At 43.4% G+C, this 15,704-nt stretch overlaps 1 protein-coding gene across 6 annotated transcripts in view; it reads left to right on the top strand.

Annotated features, from left to right (window-relative positions):
- Positions 1–662: 662 nt before the first annotated feature.
- OSBPL10 (oxysterol binding protein like 10) overlaps positions 663–15,704 on the top strand; it is a 245,060-nt gene continuing 230,018 nt past the window's right edge. Inside the window, exon 1 of one of the 6 annotated variants that reach the window (XM_039843469.1) lies at positions 663–1,155. In XM_039843469.1, the coding sequence (XP_039699403.1) occupies positions 875–1,155 (281 nt within the window). In that variant the 5' untranslated portion in view covers positions 663–874. Of the gene's footprint in view, positions 1,156–12,657; positions 12,791–15,704 lie in introns of those variants that run through there. The other 5 variants (XM_039843466.1, XM_039843470.1, XM_039843468.1 and 2 more) reach the window with 5 other exon arrangements.

Consider the following 15,704-nt stretch of genomic DNA (forward strand, 5'->3'; position numbering starts at 1 on the left):
CCAATTTAAGGAGGCAGTTGCAGAAACCTGAGTGTTTTCTTGCGTTACTCCAGTACCGGCCCTGGTGTCCATTATGCATTTACCATAACTCTGGAGCGTGAAAATGCCCGGGGCGAGCTTACCTGTGAGAATCACCTGCCCTCACCTCCCCTCCTGGAAACGCAGGCGATCCTAGAGGACCTTTTGCCCTGTTAACTTTGCTCCGCCAGTGAAGCTCATTTCCAAGTGACTGTGTACGTGTGTCTGCCCCAAGCTTGGTGCGGAAGACAGAGACGGAGCTTGCGTTTGTGCCTGTGTTAGGCCGGGCGGGTCCATATCCGGGTGGACAGGGTGGGTGGGGCCGCCGCTCTCTCCAGGTCCCGAGGTGGGTTGGGGGTGGGGAGTGACGCGCCGAGATTCCCTTTCGCCCCTTCGGATCCGAGAGGGGGCGTCAGAAGGAGCACGAGAGGTGTCAGGGCGTGCCCACCCTGCGGATCTGCTCCCCGGAGCGCCCCTGGCCCCCAGACCTGAGCGGCCGCTGGGACTCGAAAGAGCAGGAGGAAGCCGAGGAGGGCTCAGCGAACCGGCCACCCGCTCCGAACTTGCCGGGGAAACTAGTACGGAGGGAGGGGCCGGGGCCGGGACCGCGGCGGGAGGAGGGGCGGCCGCAGCTGCATCCAGCCCCGTTGGCTTCCTTCCCAGCTCTCCTTCGCCTCCTCCTCCTCTTCCTCCTGTATGAGTCAGGCATTTCCCAGGGATTTGGAGCAGCCACGCGCGGCCCGGGCGCCCGGAGCTGTAGCAGCCGCCGCCGCCGCCGCCGCCGCCACCGCGTTAGGAGCCCCAGAGCCGGGGCCGCCACCGCGGCGGGCACCCGCGTCCCGGGCGCGCACGGACCATGGAGAGGGCGGCCCAGGGCGCAGACGGTGGCGGGGGCAGCGATAGCAGCAGCCGCAGCAGCAGCCGCGCCACCTCGGCGGGCTCCTCGCCCTCCTGCTCCCTGGCGGGCCGGGGGGTCTCCAGCCGGTCGGCGGCAGCCGGGCTCGGCGGCGGGGGTAGCCGCAGCAGCCCGGGCTCGGTGGCCGCTAGCCCGTCTGGGGGAGGCGGCCGCAGGAGGGAGCCGGCGCTCGAGGGCGTGCTCAGCAAATACACCAACCTCCTCCAGGGCTGGCAGAACAGGTAAAGTGCCCGCCGCTCGCGCCACCGCGCGCCCCTCCCCGCGCGCCGCTCAGTGTGTGTGTGAGTGTGTGCGCGCGCGATCGTACCACCGGCCAGCGGGGTGCTGCCACCGCAGGGGCGCTCTTCCTGCGTTCCTGCTCTTCTCCAGGTGGGGTGCCCGGGATGGGGAGCGCCATGACCCCACCCCAAGGCTGCACCGCATTGGCGGAGAGGAAGGCGAGAGCCCTGGTTTTCTTCGGTACTGGCACAGGCAGGGACTGGAGTGGCAGGAGGAGCGCGCTGGTCCCGGGCCCTGCCTGCTAGCGGTTTCCCGCACCCCTGAAGAATGGTTAAGAAAGGGAGGCAGGCAGAGGGGACGTGCTTTGTGCCTGGATGAAAAAGCGTTGCTACATCTGGTCCCATCACAGCAATTGTCTACATAACATAGTTTATTTAAAAGTTTGGTCTTTAAAAACACCACCACCACCAACAAAAACCTGCCACTTGTCCTCGGCGCCTTCCAGCACAGCATGCTACCTACTCTCTGCCCAGTTGGTGGCTTAGAACCTCCGCTCTCTGCAACCGAAGTTTAGTTAAAAAAACGATAACCCTCTCCTCTTTCAAAATGAGCGGTTTACTATTTAAATAATAATAATAATAGTAGTAGTAATTTTTACCCTTTAGATGCCTTTGAAATTCCCTGCTTACTACCCTCACAGTTGGCAAGCCTAGTATGTGGACACGTGACAGGCTGGGGGTGTCTAGGGAAGGGGCTCCCAGAACACTTAGGGTGGCAGTAGTGTTGGACTTTGGTAGTGAGAATAGTGAGGAAGACTTGAAAGGAGCAGATGTGACACTGATGTTTACATTTTTTAACTCGGTTTTTAAAAACAAGCCAGAAGGAAATACAAATGGCCATGTGAGGAGAATGGGGCTTTTTGGGGAGGTGGCTGATGAGATCTTTTATCCTGCCCTTAGTAGGCTTGGGGTTCTTAGGTATGCTTGTGAGATCTGAATCATACCCTTGCTCATCTCTGCTGGTTAGGGTAGATTACTTGGTCATCTTTCCCAGTAGATGGTTTGGAAATGTTCAGATTGCTTCCTTCTGAAACTTACCAGGCAGTTATTTACATGAAACTTAACTGAGAAGATGATTTCCTAAGTTGGGAAACTGAGTTGTTTCTATATTGTGCTATAGATAGAGAACTTTCACCAGTTTTCCTTGGAGATCTTCTATGTTAGTGGAAGGTGCATTTTAACTTTTGATTCCTTTTATTTCTGGAAATAGCCCCAGTGTCTGCTCTTGCCTCTCCCTATCCCCCTTCAATTCTTGAAAGTTGAAAAGAAATATGTAGAGTGCTTAGGACTGGAGAGAGCCAAGATGTCTACATCTGATTTCAGTTCTTGGTAACCGTGTCTTATTAATGCCACTTCAAGGTGCCTTGTCAGTGACAGCATTTTGTTTGTGTGTTGCGAAGTCACTTTTAATGCTTTTCTCCCAAGTAGCTTATGAGGCCAACAGAGCTTTTACCCTGGATTACAGTTAACTTTACTTGGGGGTTGTATTTTACCTGCAGTGTATATTAAAGGATTTATTCTTTTGAATAGATTAAGGAATAATTGGAGTAACTCATGCTTTTGTCCAATTTGAAATCCACTGGAATATTTAAGTGGAAGCAAGATTGAGAAGTAAAATTCATAATAATAACAATACTTACATGATTGTAGGCTACACAGGTACTGTGTACACTCCTGAGGTCTCATCTTGAGTTTGTTACTACGGTTTACAGCTCTCTGCCCATGTTTGTTCTTACCATAGTAGGCTGACTGTTTTCTGAGTCTACCACGAACTCCAAAAGCATTGTTTCTTTCTCATGGTTAATGTCTCAGTGTTAGAATTTATGTTTCCCATGTCAGCTTTCTCTGAACAGTGGCTGAAGGTGATCTGGAAAAGATTTATGATGGCTCTGTGATTGCACTCTACTCCCTCTCAAGGGGTCTTATAAAGAGAGATGTGGATCAGTGAAAAAGAAGAGAGAAGAGGATAAAGAGAGAAAGCCTAGAAAAAGTATTCGTTTGCTCATGAATTTATTTGTTCAAAGACTATTTTATTGAGGATCTACTTCGTGCCAGTTGCTGTTATAGGAGCTGGAGCTACTTCAGTGAACAAAACACAAAGGAATGCCGTGGTGCAAGTAGGTGGGCTGATCCATGTTACCTACATTTTGAGACCTCCTGGCATCTTCCTTTGACAGTTCTTTTCCAATTGCCTGCAGTTAATGGCAATCTCCAGCCACAAAGTTCTTGGGAGGTCTTCCCAGGCTGCCATGCTGTTGATAAGTGACCTTTACATCAATCACCCACTAGCAGTTTTTACTCTAGTGTCCTCTTGCCTGTCCTCAAGTTGCTGTAGGGTTTATATTTTAACATTCAATGTTATATTCTGCCTTAATTTATTTGTAGCACTCTTACTCTCATCTCCATGCCCTTAGGAAGGCAGTTTGGGCCAGAACACAAAGTAAATGATGTAGAGAGAGGCCACAGAAGGGAAAACTGCACATTGTGGGATACACTCAACTCAGGAGAGTATGTTTGGGACCCTGGGCTCACACTTATTGGCTGAGAGAGTATGAAATGATCAGAGCATGGAAGAAATATATGTTGAGTTTCTATAATTCATCGCTATAGTTATTTATAAAGAAGATACTTCAGATATAATAGCATGGTATAGGTTTACAGGGTGATGTTAAAGAGTGCATCTAATGCATTGAAATAAATGGACAAAAAATTTCAGAAAGTAGCAGGTGCTATGAGGATTAAAAAGATTTAAAAATGATGACAAAATAAAGGCAAATATTTGTGGAAATAATTTTGTGTGGATGTAGTGGCTTTATTGCAATTCACATTTTAATTGAGAGCACTCTCTGTTCACCCATCTTTTGGTTTTCATATGGAGTGAACTCCAAGAGCTTGGGGAACAGGCCAGTGCCAGATCCCACAGTGCCTTGTAGGCCAGGAGAAGAATTTAATACTGTGTTCTGGTTGCACAGAAGAATTTTAGGTGGTGGGGGGATGACATGGTCTGGTTTGTGCTTTAAAAAGTTCTCTGGCTACAGTGTGGAGATGAGATTTTCAAGGCATCAGGCTGGGAAGCAGAGAGACCAGTTAGGAGCTCATCATGGTTGTCCAGGCAACAGATACTGGGAGCTTGCACTTGGGGGACAGGGAAATGGAGGAAAAGGACTGATTTGAAGTGGGGAGAATAGAAATTGCTGCTCGTTTGGATGTGGAGGTAAGAGAAAGAAGGAGGTTCAAGGAAAACTTGAGTTTGTAGGCCTGAGAGGCTGAGAGGTGGAGGTATCCTTTATGGAGATGAGGGTCACAGGAGAGGAACATGCGTGTGGATAGAATGGGGGACAACCATGTGTTGCTTTTGGACCGTGTTCTGTTTGAGATATGTATACCTGGGAAGAAATTGGCTACATGAACTCTCATTTGCCCTAAGGCTAATAATTTTAATTTCACATCAAAAGGGAACTAGGGTTTGCTTATAACACCGTGTTTGAGGAAATAATTTCTAATTGAATCTAGGAAGTGACATTTATTTCCTTAAAATTTTTTATTTTAAAATTACAGTTGACATACAATATTATACTAGTTTTAGGTGCACAATATAAGGAGTCACATTTAAATTTGAGGGCCTTCATTGCCATTCGTTTTTTGTTATTTGGAGGAAAGCAGACACTGCAAATATGGAACCAGTCTCCAATTCCTTTTTTGGCTATTATAAGAACTCAGTAAAATACTGAAAAGCAAATCTTGAATAGGATAAGAAAGATAAGTGTTGGCAAAAGAAAACCTCAGGCCACTAGTGGACATTTATATGGAAAGTAAGAGCAGTGTGGACTTCGAGTCAAATCCTGACATCAATGTTTAGTACACAGGTCACCTTGGGCCAGTTCCTTAATTGCTCTGGGCTTCTGTCTTCTGTTAAATGGTGAACATGATGTTACCCTTGCCCTTCTCATGAGTTCAATATGAGGATGAAATGAGGATACCAGTGTCTCAGGGACTGAGAATAGTGCATAGCAGCATCCGGAGAAGTGCTAGCTATATTATTGAATCTTCAACTTGTCCTTTCTTAAATGGACCCTTTCTGGTTTATAAAATTCTTGGTTTATTTTCTGAACGCTGTGATTACCTTGGGACCCCATTAATGTAATTACCTCAGAGTTCTTTGGAGAGACGATTTGTTTTGAAGGGATTATTTTAAAATTTGGATACACACATTTACATCTCTACAGGAAGTGACTTATTCTCCTCCTCCCTCTAATATCTTCCTTGCTTCATTTTCTTCCTTATCACCACCCGACATGCTTAGTATTTACTCTTTGTCTCTGCTTGAGATGGAACCTTTCTGAGGATGGAGAATAATTCGTCTCTCTTGTTCACTGCTGTATCCTCAGTGTCTAGAACAGAGCCTGGAATAAGGGTTCAGTGACTATTACTGAAAAAAGAAAAGAAAAGGAAAGAAAATGACAGAAAGCAAACTAGGATTTAATTCTATTTTGGCTAATGTTAGCTATTATTATAATTCTTGGTTCTCTACCTGCTCATAGCCTTGCCCTTGAGTTAATTTGTTTATTATTTGCCCTGTGCTCACAACCATCAGTCTTTCTCTTCTGGGTCTGAAAGTCTGACTTTTCTTGTGACATGCCCACCCAGATTTAAGGCCCACTGCAACCCATCCAGTGTGGGCTTTTAGTGACCAAGTATCCAGGGCTACGTTGGTCTTGATCTACATTAACCACGTGCTTTGAGAATGCAGTGTTCGGCCTCTAAAATGTTTATCTAGGGCTACTTGGCCCATTTAGAAAAGTCACTGGGGGCACATATTAACTTTTACAACCATGTTCAATTAAAATGAATACTTTTTGAGTATTCCAATACTTTTAGAGGTAATTGGTGATACCAGGGTTGAAAATCATTGCTCTGGATTTTACATTCTAGCCTGCCTGTACTTAGGAAGTATTAGCAAATCTTGCTGTCTAAGTTGCCAGATTTTACTGAGTCTGTACACTCAAATCCTTTAGGGACAGTAGATTTCTTCATTGACAATAAAAATAAAAGGGTGGTTGCCTAGGTTACAAAACAACATATAATGGGATTATTACTTATGATTGAAATATTTATTGACCACATGCCTTATGTTAACCACTTCCTGTGGGATCCTCCCCCACCCTTTAAAAAATGTACTTGTATTTGAGGAGATTTGTGCCAGATGGTTGCCATGGTTGGTGGGATTGTGGGTGATTTACATTTCCTTTTCCTTCTTTTTTTTTCCTATAATTTTTTTTCCTAAGGTGCACTTGCCTCCATTTTACAGTTTGAAAAAGTTACTGAGTAAAGAAAAGCTGTACATACCTTTTCACATAATCTCTGACTTAATCGAGTTTTTGAGGGTAAATTTGAGGTCCAACATACATTCAGAGAAGTACACAATTCCTGAGTGCGTAGTTCAATGAATTTACATAAACAGAACACACCCAGATCAAGAAACAGCAGCCATAGATTAATCAGGCCTCTTTTCAAATTTCATATTGTACACTATGTGATATTTTGTGTCTAGCTTCTTTCTCTTAACATGTTCGTGAGCCCCATTTGTTGTTGTGGTGTATAGTTGTGGTCCATTTGTGCCCACTGCTGTTACTATTCCATCCTATAAATATATTAAATACATTTATTTCTGTTGTAGATTGACATTTGAGTTCTTTTTAGTTTTTGGCTCTTAAGAGTAGTGCTACCATGTGTTTTAGAGCACATATGTGTTCATTTCTGTGGGTGTTTACCTAGGAGTGGAAATATTATGTTACAGTGTTTGCAAATGTCCAGCTTGTTAGATACTGCCAGAAATTTTCCCAAAGTGGTTGTATCTGTTAATACTCCCACCAGAAGTGCACGAGCTTCCCAGTGCTTCGCATGTTCATCCACTCTTGATATTGTCTGTTGTTTTCATTTTAGCCAATGGGGTAGGTGGGTGGTGGTATCTCATTGTGGTTTTAATCTATTTTTGTCTAATGACTAATGATCTTTCTGTGTGTCTGTTGGTCATTTGGATGTCATGTTTTGTTAAGTGCTATGTAAGTCTTTTGTCCATTTTTATATTCGGGTATGTGCCTTTTTCTAATTGATCTGTAAATTTCTTTATATATACGTTCTGGGTAGGAGTCCATTGATGGGTATATGTAAACATGCACATGAGCAATACATATGTAGAGAAAGCAGATAACTTTTTTCATTCTGTGGTTTGCCATTTCATCTCTTCTTTGTGTTTTGTTAAAAACAAATTCTTAATGTAGTCACATTTTTCAATTTTTTTCCCTTTATGATCGGTTCTTTTTGAGGTCTGTTTAGGAAATCTTTGCCTACCCCTTGGGGATGAGGACATCCTCTGATGTGTTCATTTAAGAAAAAAACTTTTATTAACTTGAATATTTCTTAGAAGTTTGAATTGATATTGGGGGAATGTAAACTGTTGGTAAAAGCAATATAGGATTTAAGGCTTCTAGTCTGTATTAGTTTCCTCTGACTGTTATAACAAATGACCACAAAGTTGGTAGCTTAAAAGGACAGAAATTTATTTTCTTATGGTCCTGAAGGGCAGAAGTCTGAAATCAGTTTCACTGGGCCAAGATCGAGGTGTTGGCAGGATCGCTCTCCCACTAGAAACTCTAAGGAAAGTCAGTTTCTTGCTTCTTCCACCTTCTGGTGGCTGCTGACATTCCTTGGCTAATAACTGCATCATTTCACTTTCTGTCTCTGTCTTCACATTACTTTCTCCTCTGTGTGTCACATCTCCCTCTTAGAAGGACTTCTGTGATTTAGGGCCCACCCAGATAATCTAGGATTATCTCTCCAGCTCAGGATCCTTAATGTAATCACATCTGCCATATGCCAAAATCTTTGCCACAGAAGGTAACATTTACAGGTTCTAGGGATTAGGACGTGGGCATCTCGAGGGTAGTAGGGAGTAAGGCATCCACAGCCTCCCACACAGTCACAGCCTGAGGTGATTCTTAAGCTTTCTGTCTCCCTTCCCATCCACCTTTGCCACCCTTCACTGGTTGCCATGGTGACAGCCATCTCTGGCGTGGAAGAATGCGGGTTGCTGTCATGACTGTAAGTGGGCTTGTTAGGAAGGGTTGGTAGACTCATTCATCTCTGTCTACTAGACAGACCCCTTGGGCAAAAGGTAAATAATATTGTGAGGGAAATCGTCTAATGCTGATGAGGAAATCTAATTTCCCTTAACGAGCAAATCACAGTTTCTTTGGGATCTCATTAAATACTATAGAGCAATCAGCTTTGGAGGTTTACATGTTATAATCTATGTTTTCCATTTTATCATCAGAATGACTCATTAGCCTGAGGACATTTTTTTTAAAGATATAATTAACATACAATAAAATGCACAGGTCTTCGGTGTTCTGTTTGATGAGTTGTGACAGTTTACATCATGTAACCACGGCTCCAAAAGGTATTGAACTTCTACCACCCTCCACTCCCCTGCCCCAACGGAAATTTCTTCCAGTTCCCCTTCCCCGGCAATCTGTTTTCTGTTTTTTATCACCATGAATTAGTTTTGTCTGTTTGTTCTTGGGTTTCATGTGGATGGAACTGTACAGGATATCCTTTTTGGAGTCTGGTTTATTTGGCTCAGTTTAATGTTCTGGGATTTGTCCATGTTGCCCCACTTACCAGTAGTTTATAAATTGTTACTTTTTGTTAAATAGTATTAAATTTTGTGGATATACCACAGTTTGTTTATCCATTCACCTGTAGGTAGACATTTGGGTCACTTCTAGTTTTGACAGTTACAAGTCTTTGTGTGGACATATGCTTTCATTTCTCTTGGATAGACACCCAGGATGGGAATTTCAGGATCATAGGGTAGGTACATGTAGAAACTCCCAGAGTGTTTCCGGAGTGGCTGAACCATTTCCCAGACCCACCAGCTGTGTTTAAGTGAATGGGTTACTCTCCATCCCAGCCTCCCTGTCCTGCTACCCAGAGAGCTTTTGGAAAGCAAGGACTGCCTCCTTCTCAGGCGAGGACCCTTGCTTCCGAGAGGGGCAGCCTGTAGGAGCACAGGCTCCAGCTTTGCCTCCTTTTTGCTGCACGACCTTGGCCAAGTCACTTAACTCTTTGGGCCCCAGATTCCTCATCTGTAAAATGACACTTACCTTGTACTGTTGTTGTGAGGCTACTTGGTGCATAATGCTTGGCACACAGTAGGCCCTCAACAGAAGTTTGTCTCCTAGGGAGTTTTGTAGTTTAGAGGGACCTGTGGGATCTTTGTAGAGCCGAGGGGACGATTAGAGGGTCATTTTAGATGCAGCCTTAGCAAATATGCAGGTATTTCTTAGCACCCCCCCCTTCCCCACTGCACGAGGGACAAATTATTTGATTTGCATAGTGGATGACTGTCTCTATTTGCTGCTTAGCCTGTGGTTCCTCAGAGTCTGCTCAAGGAGTCAGTCATTGGAGAACTCTGGGAAGAAAGATGTGGGCCTTTGTGTTCTGAAGGGAGGATTGAAATGATCGTGCCGGAAATGTGGGAGGCATTTTGCTGCTCTGCCTGGCTCCTGACAGATGCCATTTGGGGCCAGGCCAAGACAGAATTAAAAAGAAAACCATCCAGAATTTGATTTTTGATAACCCGGATCAAATATGGTCACAGCTCAGAAAGAAAATGCTTTATTTATGCCTCATGCAATGATAGCAATAATGATAAAATTGAGAAACCTTATATAGTTTTGTTCCAGCCCTATTCTTTGAAGGTCAAAAAGGGCATTTGAGCCATGAATAACTGTTCATGATGTGCTATAGTTTTTAGAGGACTATTTATGTTTTCATGTGGTTCCATCCCTTTCTGTAAATATTTTGATGAAAGATGACAAGTTGAAAGGCGCCCAACCTCAGTTTTTAATAACTCTTTTCCAGGATGTATTAAGTGTTTCTCTGCACTGCTGGTCATGTGACCAGTGATTATGAGAGAAGGCTTGTGTGTGAGATGGGGAACCTGCCTAGAAGTAGTGGAATTCAGGCTGTCTCTAAATGCGGTGGAACTCAGGGCTCTGGAGTGTTGAGTGGATTAGGTGGCAGATACAGATGACCCTCCACTCAACTTTGCAGTGGTCACTCTGTCATAGCCATGGTGGACCTTTAACAATGCAGCGAAAACCATCACGACAGTTCTCCTGGGCCTTTTGGTTATTGATAGAATCTGGACATAATTGGGAAACTTTCTAGGTCCTGAGTAAGCTGATAGCTTCGGCCCAGACATGTGCCTCTTTGTGTGTAATTAGGCCTGGTGGGATGCTCACACCCCACATACTTGTTGTGCACCTTTTGTGTATATGCCAAATGCCATGTGAGATGTAGGAGACACAGAAGAAAAAACCCCAGGCCCTGTGTAAGGAACTGACAGTCTAAAACAGGGATGGGCAAACATTTTCTCTATAGGGCCAGATAGTTGATATTTTTGGGTTTGTGGGCTGTTCAGTCTCCACAGCAACTATTCAACTCTCCCATTGTAAACAAATGGGTGTGACTGTGTTCCAATAAAACTTTATTTACAAAAACAGATGGTGGGCTGGATTTAGTCTATGAGTTGTATTTCGACCATCCCTGGTTTAAAATGACACCCAGACCTCTCAGTCAAGTAGCTGAGGCAGCCTAGTGTGGTGGCTAAGAGTGCGGATTCTGTGGTCCAACGGCTCATGCTGTATCCTGGCTCTGCTATTTACTATCTGTGTGGCATTGGACAGCGATTTAACCTTTGTACTTGTTTCTTTATCTGTAAAATGGGGGTAATGTAGTGTCCGTGTCATAGTCCTGTTGGGATCAATTGAGAAGCTGGGTGTAAAGAACAGTGCCTCGCAGATAGAAGGCACTCATTAGGTGCAAGCTGCTCTTATGAGACAGGGAGTGAGTCCTACCATAGAGGGAGCACATGAGAGTGAGAGCATCAACTCTACCTGTGGACAGAGGGGGAAAAGGTGGCTGGTGATGGGAGACCTGGAATGCTGAAGAGAAGTTTTCATATATGGACAGGAGCTTGGGGAGGGCTTTCCTGGTGAAGGTTCTGTGAGGAAAGAGGTTTGGAGGCAGGAAAGGAGGAGATAGGTTTGGTATGGCTGGGATGCAGGCTGTATGTGGAGTGTGGCAAGAGATGAGACTGAAAAAGGTGGACCAGGCTATAGAAGGCCACTTCATGACCACAGGTCATAAGATGATAGTATTATTACAAGGGGAAGGAGTAGAATACATTTGTGTGCGCAGAAAGTGTCAGACACTTTATATATATTATCTAATTTAATTCTTAAAATGAGGTGTTGCAGATCTACTTACTTTTCTCTTCTAATATAGTCATAGAACCCCAGTTTTAGCTGGACAGAGTGTTGTCCTAGATAACAGTATGTGACTCTCCTTCTCCCCTTATTGCTAGAGATGGCCGTGTGATTATATTCTGGATGTAAGCAGAGTTGTCACATAGTAGTTTCCTGGAGCCTTCTTTGTCACTTTCTTCTTTTTTCTTTCCTCTTGGAATACCAGGCATATGGCGAAAACTGGAATACGGAAATGATGGCTGGAGCCATTTTGAGCCTTGAGGTGACTGGGATAAAGGCCATCAAGACACAAGAAACCTGGCCTCTGAGGGCTTTGTTGATCAGAGCTACCTCACAAACCCTGGGCTGCCAACCTCTGGAATTTTCCATGATGGGGGGAATAAATCTCTTTTTAAAGCCACTGTTCATAGCCAAATCTAACCCTAACTGATGAGGGTAGACTCTCGATTTTACAATGAAGAAACTGAGGCATACAGTGACATGAGTTGCAGTAAGTTGTGAAGCCAGGATTTGCCTGACTCCAGTGTATCCCCCCACCCCCACCCCGCCCCCACAAGGACTTGGAGATACACTTCCTCCTTTAACAGATGAGATCATGGAGGGCTTTGCCTCAGGGTAAGCCAGTAGCAGTTCATTCCACTGCAAGATAATTATTATTCTGTTTATCCCTCACTATCTCTCTAGCGAGTGACCTTCCCAAAGAAAGGGCCTCATGTTTTGATTAGTGAGTTTGTAGTCCTCTCATGGGCAGAATCTCTTTCCCTGAGCGATGGATGTCTGGTGGGCTTTTCCTGGTCAGAAACCATCCCTGTTTTAGAGCTCTGTGTTTAGGGCTTTCTTGGCCTTGCCTCTTCCCACGTGGGAGCCAGACCTTAGCAGTGGCTTTCTTTGCTTGTATTGTCCTTTCTTCATCCTGGCTCTTAGGGCTGGGTGAGGGAGCTCTTTGGCCCTGTGACTGTTTGTAAGCACTGACAGATGAATCTCGATTTACATGGAGGCCTCCCAACCCACTAAGCTCTGTGTGTGGACTTTGGCTGAAATGAGGTCGCATAGTTTGAATGCCCTTTGCTTTGGGGATACTCCTATATCTGAGTTTCACCCTATTACTAATACCTTAAAAATGGGCCTCCCAACGCTCTTGGCTCACTGTATAGCACAGAACTTTTTTGTGTGCATATTCTAGCTGACTCATGTAGTGAATTGGTCCCTAAAAAGTTGAGCAGGACAAAAGCCAGTTTGTGCTGGTAAGTGCTGTTGAGAGTATTGTTGCGCATTTATTATATAGCAGTTTATATTTATGTAACTCTTTGTACTAGCAAAATTCTTTGTGGTAATTTTTGTTGGCTTGGCTAATGTGTGCCGTTTGCTTTTTATGAGAACTCTGTAGTTGATACCTTTGCCCAAAATGCATTGTAACATACTGTTATAATCTCTTAGTTAGTTTGGAGTTCCTCTTATTGAAAATTTTCTGTCAAACCTCAGTTTTTGTGATTCATTCTAAGTCGGCAGAAACTTAGGAAAATAGAATTAAAAACCAAAACTCCCATTTTTTTCTCATGTTGACTAGCAAGATAGGTCATTTTTATGGGATATGCAAAAGATACTTCAGAAAATCTTTGTCTCAAAGGAAGAGGACTAAACCTGTGTTGTTGAAATCAAGTCTGGATGAAGTTGTGTTTTTAAACAAAGCAAAGAGTGGCCTTACCTGGAAGAGACTGAATTGCAGTTATTCGTGTCACGGAATTGTCTGAATTTCTGTTTATCTGAGGACTCACTTCCTTTCCTTTTCCAGCATTGTAGCAGTTATCGGTATTTTTGGCGTTTGTTCTGTTTGTTTCCTTCTTTATTTTTGCATTGTTTCCTAGTTTGAAACTCTAAATTCCTTTGTAACATTACGTACAAAATGTACATTTTGTAACAACTAAATGCGCACCCATTATCTGATATTTTCTTTCCTGTAAATGACATTATTATGACAACTGGAAAATTTGTATAATGTCTACAGACAACAGTGCTGTATCTTATGTTAATTAATTTGATTTTAATGTTTGTACAGTGAGTATTTAGGGGTAAAGGGGCATTATACTGGCAACTTACTTTCCACGGTTCAGGAAAAATGTATGTATTTATAGAGAAAAAAAGAGAAAATGACAAAGCAAGTGTGGTAAAAATTAATAGCTCTTTAGTAATATGTAGTTCTTTGTATTATTCTGTAACTTATCTGTAAACTTGAAATTATTAAAAAGTTAACAAAAATTCATTCAGCCTATTTTTAAAAAAGGCTTTGGGGGATGCAGTATAAACTTCCTGGCTAAAGGTAGCATATATCCAATAAAAATTGTACAGTTTGTCTTAACTCTAGTCTTCTAATTGAGGTTTCCATATTGTGGGCTTCATTTAGGCTGGTTTGGAAGATGCCCCAGACAGTTTCAGATATTAACGATGAAGCTGATTGAATTTGTTAGTGCCTATGAGCAACTGTTCATTAAACTAGGTGAAGCTGGCATGTTTGCAGCTCATGAAAAAAGACCGTTAAACTAAAGGCTTGGGAGATTTGTGTTTTTATCCCTTCCTTGTTTAGTTGTTTCATTTCATATGAGTGTCAATTGGGATGAAGTGGGAAAAATATTACTTTTCCCCTGTTATTCTAACATAGGTAAATTGAATGGATTATCATTAACAAATACTTTTCAACCTACAACTTTATTATGTAATCCTATTACCTAGAATTATTGTAACACTTATGTTAAAATTTCTTGTATTAAAAATTCCTTGTAAAACTTTTGTTGACCAAAGAGGGCAAGGGCACTGTGTCTTGAGGATGTCTGTTGAGGATGGGCCAGTTCCTAAGAGCAGCCTCTGTGTACCCTTGGTGGCCGGGCACTGACAGGACTGTAGGTGAAGACTTTGAGCCTGGAGGTCAGTTCGAGTTTTTGCCACATTGTCAAGCTGGCAGATGTTCATTGTGAAGCATAGTTTAGTTGCTTCTTGGAGTCGAAGGTTGACGGGGCTGTCTCCTGGTAGAGAAGGTCTACGCTGTCATTGTTTTCACCAGTTAGAAGGCATTTTGCTCTTTTTAAAAAATCAGGGTCCCATTTGTCACTCCTTTGTGCTCTGAAGAGTAAGCTCTTCATGAGGCCCTGGCAGTGTGAGCTTTCACACTGACCGGGAGGGGTCAGCACCCAGCATTTCCATCCTGGGAGGGACTACGGGGGCGGAGGGGGTGGGATGGGCAGGGAGAGATGCCTAGAAAGGTGTTCCTTTCTTGTTATACAGCCATAAGGGGTAAGAGAAAGCAAAGAGCAAAGCAAGGAGAACTCAGGCTTTCAGAGCGTTGAGAAGGCCATCCGAGTTTGCCAAGTTGAGGGGGTTTTACTGATTGGGCTTGCACTGCCATCTACAATCTCTGCCAGGTAGGCCGTATGCTGAGGACAGCAAAGGCATGAGCAGAAATGGGAAGCTTCCACACTGGGCTCCACCACTTACTTGGACACGTTACTTAACTTCTCTGTGCACTAATTTCCTCATTTGTAAAATGAGGCTGATGAGAATGCTTACCTTGTCGGGTTGTTGTGAGGATTAAGTTAAATGAGTTAATATTTGCAAAGTGCAAGGGCCAGTATATGGCACATAGTAAACACTATGTGAATGTTAAGAAGTAGAATAAAAATGGAGCGGTGTGAATTTTCCGCATTCCTACGCAGAGTTGGAAAGATTTTTCTCGCCCCGGATTTTGATGTGTAAAGTTAATTTGGTTTGTCTTACATCATCTCACAGAGCATGTTATTTATGGCACAGAAGCATAGCTAAACTCTTTAAGGTGTGTAGTGAAATGTGTTTTTATCATTTACTAAAAAAAATAGATATTTTCTCCCATTTCCTTGGTTCTCTTTCATTCCACTGATTGTCTCCTTCGATGCACAGAGTTTTAAAATGTGATGCAGTCCTGTTTGTCTGCTTTTGCCTTTGTTGCCTGTACCTTTGGTGTCATATTTAAGAAATCATTGCCAAGTTCAATGTCCTGAAGCTTTTCTCCTATGTTTTCTTCTAGGAGTTTTATAGTTTTAGGTCTTAGGTTAGCTATTTAATCCATTTTGATTAATTTTTGTATGTGATATAAGATTAGGGCCCAACTTCATTCTTTTGGATGTGGACATC

Source organism: Pteropus medius, unplaced genomic scaffold (assembly GCF_902729225.1).
Source record: "Pteropus medius unplaced genomic scaffold, Ma_sr-lr_union100, whole genome shotgun sequence".
Lineage (NCBI taxonomy): Eukaryota > Metazoa > Chordata > Mammalia > Chiroptera > Pteropodidae > Pteropus > Pteropus medius.